The 13,468-nt window shown below is 36.7% G+C and overlaps 1 protein-coding gene and 1 non-coding gene across 3 annotated transcripts in view; one reads left to right on the top strand and one right to left on the bottom strand.

Annotated features, from left to right (window-relative positions):
* Window positions 1–13,468, bottom strand: part of ADAM9 (ADAM metallopeptidase domain 9) — a 108,066-nt gene that overhangs the window by 79,839 nt on the left and 14,759 nt on the right. For both annotated transcript variants that reach the window (XM_003777238.4, XM_009243738.2), the window contains exons 3-9: window positions 13,215–13,273; window positions 10,885–10,963; window positions 8,721–8,797; window positions 7,505–7,700; window positions 5,983–6,048; window positions 3,151–3,222; window positions 1,511–1,680 (exon numbers count right to left, since the gene is read on the bottom strand). In XM_003777238.4, the coding sequence (XP_003777286.1) occupies window positions 1,511–1,680; window positions 3,151–3,222; window positions 5,983–6,048; window positions 7,505–7,700; window positions 8,721–8,797; window positions 10,885–10,963; window positions 13,215–13,273 (719 nt within the window). The remainder of the gene's footprint in view (window positions 1–1,510; window positions 1,681–3,150; window positions 3,223–5,982; window positions 6,049–7,504; window positions 7,701–8,720; window positions 8,798–10,884; window positions 10,964–13,214; window positions 13,274–13,468) is intronic.
* LOC112134795 (small nucleolar RNA SNORD38) lies at window positions 6,218–6,286 on the top strand. The gene has a single exon (XR_002916146.1). It is a non-coding gene; the product is annotated as a small nucleolar RNA SNORD38 (small nucleolar RNA).

Genomic DNA, 13,468 nt, shown 5'->3' with positions numbered 1-13,468 from the left:
GCTTTCATATCTACCCTCCCTATTTTTCTCCTTACCACTTATCATTGGTTAACATACTACATGTACTTATTTATCTCATGTATAGCCAATCTCCTCCACCAGAACATGGACTCCATGAGAGCAGGAATTTTTGCCAGTTTTGTTCACTGCTATGTCCCAGTGCCTGGGGTATACACCCAATAAATATATTTTAAATGAATGGATAAATCCTTCTGTGGGCCATCTGACCAGCCAGGAGAAGATGACCAGAGGTACTGACATAAGGAGATTGACAAGGAAACATTCCAGCCAAACCACCCTATAGCGAACTCATAGGCCCCAAAATGGACTCATGGACTCAAGGCTTCCAAAAAGGTTTTTGGGACCCCATTCTCAACTGTAAACAAACAACGAAAAATCATCAAGCATCTGGGAAATGTCTCCAACAGGACAGATGGAGACCACACAAACAGAGGGGGTTAAGATAGTTTGGTGGGTGTGGTTGGGCAAGGCATAGTGAGTATGCTTGACACCTGCTCCTTATGGTATTTTGTGAACTAGATGGCATTCTCACTGGTACAAGGATGTGTGAGCGTATGATTTTACTAAAAATTAAGACCCACACCAAAACACATCATCGGGAAAATTCAGAAGCCTGGGAACCAAGAGAAGATCCTATAAGTTTCCAGTGACGGGGAAAAACAGTCCACATACAAAAGGTCAGGAATCAGAACATTTCAGACTTCCCAATAGTAATGCTGGGACAAAAAAGACAAAAGAGCAACACCTTCAAAATCATGAAGAAAAAGGATTTCATGGATAGAATTTTATACCCAGCATCACGCCTATGATCCCAGCACTGTGGGAGGCCAAAATGGGTGGATCACTTGAGGTCAGGAGTTCGAGACCAGCCTGGTCAACATGGTGAGACCCCGTCTCTGCTACACTACAAAAATTAGCCAGGTGTTGGGGCAGGTGCCTGTAATCCCAGCTAGTCAGGAGGCTGAGGCAGGAGAATTGCTTCGACCTGGGAGGCAGAGGCTGCAGTGAGCCAAGATCGTGCCACTGCACTCTGGTCTGGGCAACAGAGTGAGACTGTCTCAAAAAAAAAAAAAAAAGGCAAAAGAAACTCAAAGCATGCCTAGGAAATACTGAGTTACTTAGGCCCTAGAGTAATCAGAACTCAAATTGAGATAATTTTTAAATTCTGTTCCGAAACTGGGAAACCATATTTTCAGACATACAAGAGGTCAAAATGTTTTCTTTCCATATATCCATTCACAAAAAAACTAGTAGAAAACACACTATACCCAAATGAGGAAGTAAACCCAAGAAAAAAGGAGGATATGGGAGAAAGGTGACAGGAATCCAAGACAGAAGAGGTCTCACGATAATGCCACATCAAGCTAAGTTTTCCTCATTTAAATGAATACCCCAAAACCTCAAGAGAATATAATTCTAATACAAGAAAATAAGCAAAAATTATTATTTTGATCATTTCATTAATAGTACTTAAAAAAAAAATACTTACAGAACTAGCTGTGCACTGTCATGTCTCCGACGTGTGATAAGAAATTTTTCCCGCCACTGCACGAAGTTCCCCAGCACATCACCAGCACCCCCAACTATGTTGATCAGGTTTCCATTGGTCCAAATCTCCAGTCCAACTAGCACAATTCGAATATTTAACATAATATACATCTGGGAAGAAAGAAATAAAAGTATATAAAATATAGTAAAGAATGTGAGAAAAATCTTTTAACCACATGAAGTTAACACGGCTACTTAAATTGAAACTCCCCTGCCTAAAAAAAACAATCTTTCCTTTAATACAATGAGACTTTGGGTGGGGCGCAGTGGCTCACGCCTGTAATCTTAACACTTTGGGAGGCCGAGGCGGGTGGATCACCCAAGATCAGGAGGTGGAGACCAACCTGGCCAATATGGTGAAATCCCGTCTCTACTAAAATACAAAAATTAGCTGGGCGTGGTGGTGCACACCTATAATCCCAGCTACTTGGGAGGCTGAGGCAGGAGAATCACTTGAACCTGGGAGGCAGAGTCTGCAGTGAGCCGAGATTGCACCACTGGACTCCAGCCTGGGCAACAGAGCAAGACTCATCTCATAAAAAAAAATACAATGAGACTTTAACCTCTCAGTAAGTCTCAGTTTCCTTACCCATAAAATAATAGTAACAGAGATTCAAAATCCTTATTATCTTCTATTCTAAAATCTGACAAACTCTGGAAATTAAGTTTTTGGTAAAACTGGTTCCAAAATTTGCCCTGATATAATGCAAGCCCATTCACAGTCCACATTTAACCCATTTAATGTAAATATTCCTATATTTCACTGCAGAAATATCAATGAGTCTGATTACAAGGTGCTACCCCAAGATCCTGTCGAAGGTGTTATATAATACAGAGTTAATCACACTGTTTTTCTAAACTTATCTAAAATTTTAATCACAGGTACATCAGAGGTTTCAGATAAAGGACTGTGGAACTCATAATTTCATAGGGGTACTGTGAGGAGTAAATGGGTTAATAAATGTAAAGCACTTAGCTCAGTGTCTAGCACACTGTAAGTACTCAAGTGAATGCTATCATCATCGTCATCCTCACGTTTAATGTTCATATCAGCTTTGTAGATAAAATTATCTTATAAGAACATATATCTAATTCTTTAGTAACTCCCACCAGATGAACTCCAAAATCTCAAACCAAACTCTCTCTCTCTCTCTCACACAAACACACACACACACACACACACACAATCTCACACCAAACACTCTCTCTCTCTCTCACACACACACACACAAATATTGTCATATCATGTTTTCAGGGTAGAAGGCAGCCTTATTCAAAATAAGATGCATTCGACAAAAATTCAAAGATCTTTCCATAAATGCCAAAGCACCTAAGCCTAGCAACTCTGAAGATAAAGTAGATGCTAATATGAAATCTCTTGCTCTTCTCAGTCTTTCTACACTGGTACTTTCCTTTAAACATTAAAAAGAGTTAGAAAACAAACCAGAAAGCAGACCTCTGAAAGACTGAGTCATTGAGGCCCTATGAAAATCAGAACACAAAATGAGACATTTTTAAGTTCTGTTCTGGGACTGAAAGAATAGGACAGAATCATCCTGGTTGATAGAAAATACAACTTACACTATCCAAGTAGTTTGCCAGGAGAATCATCTCTTCTCTCACAGCAGTCTGATTTCTTCCCATCATGTCATACTGGAAAAGCAAAGAAGGAGAATCATTATCACCAAAGTAGTTTAAGAATAGAAATGTAAGGCCGGGTGCAGTACCTCATGCCTGTAATTCTAGCATTTTGGGAGGCCCAAGCGGGTAGATCGCCTGAGGTCAGGAGTTCGAGACCAGCCTAGCCAACATGGCGAAACCTTCTCTCTACTAAAAATACAAAAATTAGCCAGGCGTGGTGGTGGGTGCCTATAATCCCAGCTACTCAGGAGGATGAGGCAGGAGAATCGCTTGAACCCGTGGGGGCGGAAGTTGCAGTGAGCCAAGATCCCGCCATTTCACTCCAGCCTGGGCGAAAGAGAGAAACTCCATCTCAAAAAAAATAAAAATAAAAATAAAAATAAAAATGTGTCTGTTACCATGAAGAATCCAAATATTTCCTCTGAACAAGAAATTGAGGCATTTAGACATTTATCAACATTTCAAATTAAGAAATTTAAAGGTTACATTGTAGTGACAGGAATAAAAGAAAAACAGGTAAAAAAGGGTAAAGTGAATAATAATGAAAGAGCACTGAAGACTTCATTTTATCCAAATTAGTAGAACTTTAAAACGAATTATCTTCTTAATGTTCCTTTTATTTATTTTAATGCAAAAATATTTTCAAGCATTTCACAAAGGTAGAGTTTTAAGCAATCAAAATGCATATATAAAAGAATAAAAGACAATCTAAAGAACTTCCTGACCCTTTCACCTCTTAGGCTAATGATGTAACCAATAAACCTTTTTTTTTTTTTTTAATTTAACAGAACTTAGTTGAGCAAAGAATGACTGATTCAAGAATTGTGTGGCTTCCAAACCAGAACAGGTTCAGAGAGACTCTGTGCAGTCACGTAGTGGAAAAAGATTTATGGACAGAAAAAAGAAGTGACATACAGAAAATAGAACTGAGGTACAGAAACAGCCAGATTGGTTACAGATCAGCACCAATAAACCATTTCTAAATGCTAGGCTGAATTAAACATGAGAGATTAACCAATAATCACTTGTTAAAAAATCATATGTAGATGAAAATATATAAAAGTTTAACCATCTTAAGCCAAATAAATATGACTAATTTTCCTTGACACCTGGCGAAACTGAAATGTCTATTTTTAACATTATTTTATATAACCAATTTAGCAGAAGAAAAATTTTAAAAGGATTTATGATTTTGCTCTATGCTAAAAGCATTAATATCAGAATATATCAGATTTTATCAGTTAGGGATCTAATCATGATTCTCCTAAACAAGAAAAAAAATTAATTTAATATATTTCACAGGGCTTGATTGAAATTAAACTTTTTTTAACCATTTTCTATCTGTATATAACAAATACATCTGGAGACAGCAATGAAGAAAAACATTTTGTGTGTGTTTTGTTTTGTTTTGTTTTGTTTTTTTGAGATGGAGTCTCCCTCTGTCACCCAGGCTGCAGTGCAGTGGCGCCATCTCAGCTCACTGCAAGCTCCGCCTCCCGGGTTCTGGGACCACAGGCACCCGCCACCACGCCCGGCTAATTTTTTGTATTTTTAGGAGAGATGGGGTTTCACCGTGTTAGCCAGGATGGTATCGATCTCCTGATCTCGTGATCCACCTGCCTCGGCCTCCCAAAGTGCTGGGATTACAGGCGTGAGCCACTGCGCCCAGCCAAGGAAAACATTTTGAATCTTGACTTTTGTGACTTGTCCAAAACATTCTTCTACAGAAGCTTTTTGCCCACTGTTTGGGGCAGAATTCACACTTGTTCATATTCCATGTGCTTTTCCTTCTGCCACTTGAGGGCAATAAACCTATAATGTACAAATCCAAGTCTATCTCTTAATACTTTCTCCAAATTAGTTATTTGGGGTGGCTTGTTATTTTCCAACCTACATACAACAAGGAATTTTTTTAAAACCAAAAAAACCTCAAAACTGTCTCTACAGCTTACAAGAAAGGAACTGCCAATCATAGTAAGTTTCCACAAATAACTTTTTCACACTGACAACAAAGTTGGAAGTAAAAGTCAAACAAACACTAAAAATACTCTCTATTTTAAATTACACAGCTGTTCTAACAAATACTCACCTGTACCCCCTAAATATGTGAAGTATTATATATCAACAAAAAAAGCAACATGAAAATAAATTATACAGCCATTATCTCTAAAACTGATAATCCTGTAAATGCCAAAATAGGGACACATTACTTCTCTTAGTTAAAGCAAAGCACTTAGTTCAGTTTCTTAAGTATAAATAAGGAAAATGCCCTCATGTGATCCTGTACACGGAAATTAATACTATTCCCTTCTAAAGCATGCCAGGACCTGGAGGTTTTCCTTAAAAGGACCTGGAGGTTTTCTCTTAAAGTGCAGTATAGGTTATCTCAAATTCTAGAAAGCAAAGCAATTTTATTAGCCAACAAAGCCAAAACTTTAGAGCCGCAGCCCATTAAAGTAATCTGAAAAGTTCTCAAGAGCCTGATAGGCAGTACAGATTCACTCAAAAAATTCAGCATAAGCAAGTCATCAGCAAGAACAAGAAAAGAAAATCATTAATAAAAGATAAAGTTAAAGGCAGTCACATTTGCTACATTTAGCTTCTGTTGGTATTCTGGTGGTATAAAGTTTAAGGGAAAAAAACCATTTTAGTTTTGAAATCATTATTTAAGTAAAATCAATACAAACAAATTGTAGTTTATATTTCCTTCATTAAATGCTCACTTCTCATATCCTTTTCATGGAAAAGAAGAAAAATTGTCACCAATCTTACCCTTTCCTTGTCTACGACAATGAACAGCTCCACATACCGGGTCTGTGGCAAGACAGCTCTTCTTCTCTGTCAAAAACACAAACATCATAAAGGCAAAAGGAAGTTATAAGGCTATGATCACATCCTAATCTCTCATCACTTATTTCATGTCTGCTAAGAACATCATAAAATTATTTTACTTAACATATCCTACATCAAGAAAGTGAAAAATATGTTTTTTGAAGTGTTATCTGCTTCTTAGTGATGAAAACTTTGTCCAGTTCTGCTAATGACTTTAAATGATGATAAACTATGTCTGAGGGGAAAAAAGTGTTTTTGAAGTGTTATCTGCTATCTGCACTAATATGAGAAAAATGCTAGTTACAGATAAAATGGGTTTAAGTTTACAAAGCAGAATTACCAATTTTCTAAAATCAAAACTACACACACACACACACACACACACACACACACACGCAAACACACACATATTTTAATGAAAAACCCCATTACTATGCTGAGAGATAAAGAAAACATATCCACTAATATCCCAGAGCAGAAGTTAGAATAAGGTTGCCATTTTAAAAAATGACTAGTTTTGTCATTTTACAGAAATTCATGTGAAGTAGAATAAGCAAAAATTTTAATGTTTTCCAATGTTTAAAGTTAAAAAGAATAGTCCAAGTCAAAAGAGTGGATAGCAGCAGAGGCAATAAAAATAATGCCATAAACTAGTATAAGTTAATTAAAAATATGCCTCTTTCAAGGCAGCAACATAATCTCATATGTAGAAAGGTACAATCCCTGCAGCTGAAGTTGATCTAGTCCTAGAACCATTTCAATCTAAGAGACACCCATGTCAAGAGTAAATCATGAAGTGCTATAGCAGTCTCCAAAGAGGAACTCAAACATAGTTTATCATCACTTAAAGTCATTAGCAGAGTGTCCCTGAAACACATCTGAAGTCATTAAGTTCCTAAAGCCGTATCTCTCTCTTTTTCCAATCTAGGGTTCAAGAATCACCATTTGAGTTGTCTAAGAGGTACCTAAATAAAAACTCTATTGCACTGGGCGCAGTGGCTTATGCCTGTAATCCCAGCACTTTGGGAAGCTGAGGCGGGAGGACTGCTTGATGCCAGGGGTTCAAGACCAGCCTGGGTAATGTAATGAGACCTCATCTCTACAAAAAGTTTTTTTAAATTAGCCAGGCACGGTGGGTGGCACAGACCTGTAGCAGTAGCTACTGGGATGCTAAGGCAGGAGGACTGCTTGAGCTCAAGAGGTCAAGGCCACAGTGAACACTGTTGCAGATTTAAGTCCTAGTCTCCAAAACCCACAGAATCTAAACTGTACTCAACTTGGTAGCAGGACCTGTATATTGCTTATCTTTTCATCCCCTAGTACCTATCACAATGTCTGGCATATATCTGGCAAAATTAAGAAAAGAAAAAAAAACACTACTCATAGTATTGATTTCATGAATAAATACATGATTTTTCTAAAATGGTAGTCTGAGCCATGAAGAATTATGTTATTTCCTTACTCGAAGTAGCTGAGTCATGCTGGGAGGCTCTTCCTCTTCATCCTTTGCAGTTTCTTTCTCTATATCCTTGTTGGAAACCCCACATTTCAGAGGCTCTTTGTGGACATCATCCATTCGATAAATGATGTGCTCAAAATGAGAGCTGTTCTGCAGGGGTTCAATCCCATAACTCGCATTCTCTAAATGCAGCAATCCTCTGAATGTTGCATTACACATATACAAATTTAAAAAAAAAGAAAATACACAAGGAATCAGAAAACCTAAGTTCAAGTCCCACTTCTTAAATGTGTAAGTAGGCATAGCATTATATAGAGAAAAAAACAGAGGCTTTAGAATCAGACAGATAGGGCTGGGACGGACCTAAATTGAAAGCTCAAATAGCTACTTATCAGCGTCACTGCCTGTAAGTCACTTAACCTCCCTGAGTGATCTACGGGAAATGGAAGGCACTACAAAATAGTGGCTAACAATGTGGCATCCGGACCAGAGGACAAGAGTTTGAATTCCAAATGTCTTCTACTAGCTGCAGGACTCTCTGCGAGGTATTTAACCTCTGCCTTGGTTTGCACTCTGCACAGGATTGTTCTGAAAACAAAATTACTTAATAAGCATAAAACACACAGAACATATTGCCTGGCACACAGTAACTACTAAATAAGTGTTAGCACCTAAGTGAAGATAATCATATTCATCTTATATAGAACTAATATGTTTTAGTTCAAGCAATCATGCAGTCAACCAACCAGCACAGTGCCATGTTGCCATGACCTCAAGGAATGTAATGTTAATACTATAATAACTTAATTTGAATTGTAATATAATTTATCTGAACTTCAGTTTGCTCACCTAAATACAGAGATAATGAGCTCTTATTCACAGTCATAATGAGACTTAAATACAAGTCTTAAATAATACAAGTGAAAATTTTATAAATATAAAGTGCTACAGAAATTTAAAGTATATTTTATTTTAAATAGCAAAAATGATTTAGTGGTCTCAAAAAAAATTTCCTCTTTACATATTAAAACTCATCAACTATAATACTTTCTTAAATAAACATGCCAAGGATATCTGAAACACAGATGTAAAAATGTTCAGTAACATCAAAGTAAATTCCAATTTTGCTAAGTGCCCAAAATGATTTAATTTGGAGACAGAAATAGGAAAGAGGGTAAGACATAGGGGAAAAAAAAAGAAGATAAAGGAAATTGCTTACCTGAGTCCAAAACAGTCGCTAAGAGCAATGGATGAATTATGAACTCCCTCCACATAGCCCCGATAATGACAATGATTCTAAATGAAAAATACTGTATTATCTTCAAATATTGCTACACTGCTGAAAATCATCACAGAAATTGCAGAGCTAACAAAATTACCTGAGGCCAGTCAAGTTTAATAATAACAAAGTTTTATTTATATTATTGGCATCTCACAGTATCACATGGCATTCTTTAGACCATCTGCGGACTATCTCCTACCACCCTATGAGTACACAAATGTTTAGGCAGAATTCCAGGGGATACAAGGTACAAACAGCTCTGCCTCAGTGACCTTTCAGCCTAGAAGCAGAATAAGATGCATTATGTCATCTTTAACATTTTAAATCACAGTCAATCCAACAACCAACAGCACCCAGTTGACATCTCACTAAAACTGTGTTTGTGTAAAATGACCCTGTGGAAGACACTGATGATACTTTATAAACTTTAATCTTAAGCAATAGAATCCCCAGGGGGAAGTATGTAAATTTTTCAGTGAAACTTACTTTCATTTTATGGACAAAAGTATATGTCATTATAATACATGATGGTCTGGCCATGTTAAAAAAATCAGAGTATCAAAGTTTTAATTTGTATTTCAAACCTACAATCACACTTTCATCTACCTGAACAATATTAAATAACCAAGAAATAAGTGAGACTCCATCTGTCTTAGTTAACATTTTTCAAACACCCAGAAAAGCATAACTCTATCATACTTGTGATACTTAAATATTATATAAGATAATACTTACATAAGTTTCTATATAATTAAATCGATTTTTAGCAGTTTTAAGAACATACACTGTCAAAAATAGCAACAAATAAAAATATTCGTTGAGTTAAAAATTGTAAGACTGTTCTAAGCATCTTGTAAGTATTAACTCAGTTAAGTTTCCCAATATATCCATAAAGTGGTAACTATTGTTACATTTTAAAGCGAAGATACCAAGGCACAAACAGATTAAAGTAGCTTCATCAGCAAATAATGAGTCAAAACTCAAGCCCAAACAGTGTATGTCTGAAGAAAGTATGCCAAGAAACCTCTATAAGGAAAAAAATGCCTTTTAACATTACTGCTTTTGTCAAGTGACACAAATTATGTGGTGTTTGGCCTTCTGCCTTCGTAATCATGGGATGCATGACTGGATGGATGGGTTATTTTCTATCTGGTTTATGTTGTAAGGTAAATTCAAACTCCTCTACTAATTTTCTATTAAACAATGGACCAACAACACACTAAGATAAAGAAATCAGATAGTGGACCAGAAGAGGATAGGCCTAAGTCAGCATTTCCTTGGTTTTTGTAAGTACTAATAATTAATCTAAAATAAAGATTTTTTTGCCTCCTATTTATTTGAAGAATGCTGCAAAAGTGCGCAACCAACAGAAACAATTCAACCTAGCAAAGTATTACAAAGTTCAGAAGAAAAATAAAACATACACATGTAATGGGAATAAAGATTTCTCATGAAAACCACTGCAAAAGAAAAAAATGTATAATACGTAACTGCCAAAAAGGACTGTAAAACACTCAAACAAAACTAGAAATGTTTATGCTCTAGTAATAAACACAGAAAGCCAAATTTGACATCTGCCAATTATTTTGGGTATTCTGGCCAGCTCTGTCCCCAGGAGTACTCTGTTCTCTGATGCAGAGAGGACCACACCTCTTTTAGGAAAGAATTATTTTCAGAAAAAATTTAGAACATTAGAACACATAACATCAAATGAGTGTTTTTCTTTACTATTACTGACAAATTAAATGTTTTAATAAGTGCACTTTTAGAGATATTAACTTTCAACAAAAAAATCAGAAACTCCTATTTTCAAAACATATCAAATTTTCTCCTTCATCAGTAAGGATTACCATTAAATAGAAGATTTATTTTCCTAGTCTTTAAAAAAAAAAACCTTAACTACTGAGTACCTGGAGAGCTGTAAGGTACAGCTTAGTCTATAGAAATGCACCCACTTTCCCCAAGATAACCCATATGTTATAATGTTAAAGGTACCCTGTGGGGCTGTGCAATGTAACAGTCCTGAGTGCCTATATAGAACTCATTTTTAAATTATAATTATTTTAAAATTTGCTATGGGATCAAGAGAAAAATACATTACCTGTATATTGGGATGGTCAGTGATTAAAGTCCCTTCCTTGTTGTAAGTATAAACTACAAAATCTTCAGGCAAAAGGTCTCTGGAAGAGAAATAAAACACCATTTAAATATATGTTATCTATCTACAACTAAGGACACGATTCATAAGGCATTATTCCTAGAGGAGACAAGCAGGAGTAAATAAGAACTTTCACCAGATAAATTATTATTTTAAAATGTGCTACTGTAAAATTAAAAGCTCATAAACAGCTGGGTGCAGTGGCTCACACCTGTAACCCCAACATTTTGGAAGGCTGAGGTAGGAGGATCACTTGAGGCCAGGAGTTTGAGACCAGCCTAAGCAACATGGTGAGACCCTGTCACTACAAAAAATAAAAAATTAGCTGGGCATAGTGGCACACATATATAGTCCCAGCTACTCAGGAAGCTAAGGTGGGAGGATTGCTTAAGCCCAGGAGTTCAAGGCTGCAATGAGTTATGATCATGCCTCTGCACTCCACCCTGGATAACAGAGTAAGACCTTGTCCCTTAAAAAAAAAAAAAGGAAAAAAAAAAAAAAAGCTCATAAACAGACAACTCTGAAATAGTGTACATTACTTATTCATAATAATATTTGATATTAAGGTACACATTTTTTAATGGTCTTAAAATGCTAGTTGCAAAAAACTTAAGACAACATAAATAATGTTGTCTTTCAACATTATTTTTCAGATATGGCTCACAGGAAAAGTAAAAACTGGGTTATTGACAGTATATCATATTTACATTAGAAAAATAAATGGCTTTTTACACTCTTTTCTTAAAGTTCTATATAAATAAGAAGAATTAACCTCCTAAGTATATGGAGGCAAATTTCTGTCTCAATTGTTGAAAGAAACAATTATTCCTGATTTTCAAAGCTTCACTCCATGTTAAGGAGGTTCAGTGGCATCAAGCATGTTTATGAGGATCAGGTTCTCTTGCAGCAGGACTGGAGCAGCTGTAGGCTTATTTCCAGGCCTTATGGACAAGTCAGAGATGCAATGTGCTAACTAGTGATTCATAAATATGCCATTTCAAGTTCAAAACTCCCCTGGAGGCACCCAGGACCAGCCTGTTTATATATATATATTTTTATTATTCTTTAAATTCTAGGGTACATGTGCACAACGTGCAGGTTTGTTACATATGTATACATGTGCCAAGTTGGTGTGCTGCACCCATTAACTTGTCATTTACATTAGGTATATCTCCTAACGCTATCCCTCCCCACTCCCCCAACCCCACGACAGGTCCTGGTGTGCGATGTTCCCCTTCCTGTGTCCAAGTGTTCTCATTGTTCAATTTCCACCTATGAGTGAGAACATGTGGTGTTTGGTTTTTTGTCCTTGCAATAGTTTGCTGAGAATGATGGTTTCCAGCTTCATCCATGTTCCTACAAAGGACATGAACTCATCCTTTTTTATGGCTGCATAGTATTCCATGGTGCGTATGTGCCACATTTTCTTAATCCAGTCTATCATTGTTGGACATTTGGGTTGGTTCCAAGTCTTTGCTATTGTGAATAGTGCCGCAATAAACATACATGTGCATGTGTCTTTATAGCAGCATGATTTATAATCCGTTGGGTATATACCCAGTAATGGGATGGCTGGGTCAAATGGTATTTCTAGTTCTAGATCCTTGAGGAATCGCCACACTGTCTTCCACAATGGTTGACAGCCTGTCTATATTGACTAGAGATGAATAAATGGAAGGTTTTTATCCAATTTAGTTAGGTACACAGCCTGACTTTAGCTACATGATCAGCAAGGTAGGAAAGATACCTTCAGTAAACTTGTGCCTGGGCTCCCCAGAAAATATGATGCCTCACACATATCTCAGCGGTTCATAATCTGGAGGCAAAGCACATCTGTGCAACCGAGAAAGGACTCTGGGGGTCGTGCCTTGATGACTGCCTGCACTTTCTTTGTCCTGATGCATTATATCCTTTACCTTTATTAAAGTCTATGTGAGTAAGCATAGAAGTAGCCTGTGGAACCTTAGTCTTTCCAGTAATTGGACCCTATTCAGTCACTGCAGGCTCCCCTTCTCCCCAACTCCCCCACATATGTGTAGCCTTTGCTCCCTTAGTGATGCATTTGAAAAGAATAAACTGGAGGTACCTGGCTCCGGTCTCTGCCTTCTTTCCTGTTTAGAAGTCACAGCTGCCACTGTGCAGCACCAATATGAAGAGCTAAATCTGTTTAATCTCAGGGTTCAGGATCCACTAAACCATATCAAACTAGAAAGAAAACCAGTATACTATTGGAAAAATATTACTGAAAAGCCAAAATAAATTAAATGTCTTACTTGTTCCTTTCCAAGTGAATAATATGCTCTTTTCCTTCAGCCTGAATAACATAAGATACCTAAATGCACAGAAGGAGAAAAGAAGAATAAAACATCATCTTAAAAATTACTTTTCAACAACATCTCATTTATAAGATGCAGGAAATTCCATCCTGAATTAAAATAATTTAGTACTGGCTGAACTATTTAATAGAAGAACTTTGTGTCTATTCTTAAATAATAAAAAATATACTCTGATCATCCCTTCCTTCCTT

This window comes from Pongo abelii, chromosome 7, assembly GCF_028885655.2.
Source record: "Pongo abelii isolate AG06213 chromosome 7, NHGRI_mPonAbe1-v2.0_pri, whole genome shotgun sequence".
In the NCBI taxonomy this organism is placed as follows: domain Eukaryota; kingdom Metazoa; phylum Chordata; class Mammalia; order Primates; family Hominidae; genus Pongo; species Pongo abelii.
Note: the sequence above shows the minus strand (reverse complement) of the source record. Positions and strands in the feature narration are given on the sequence as shown.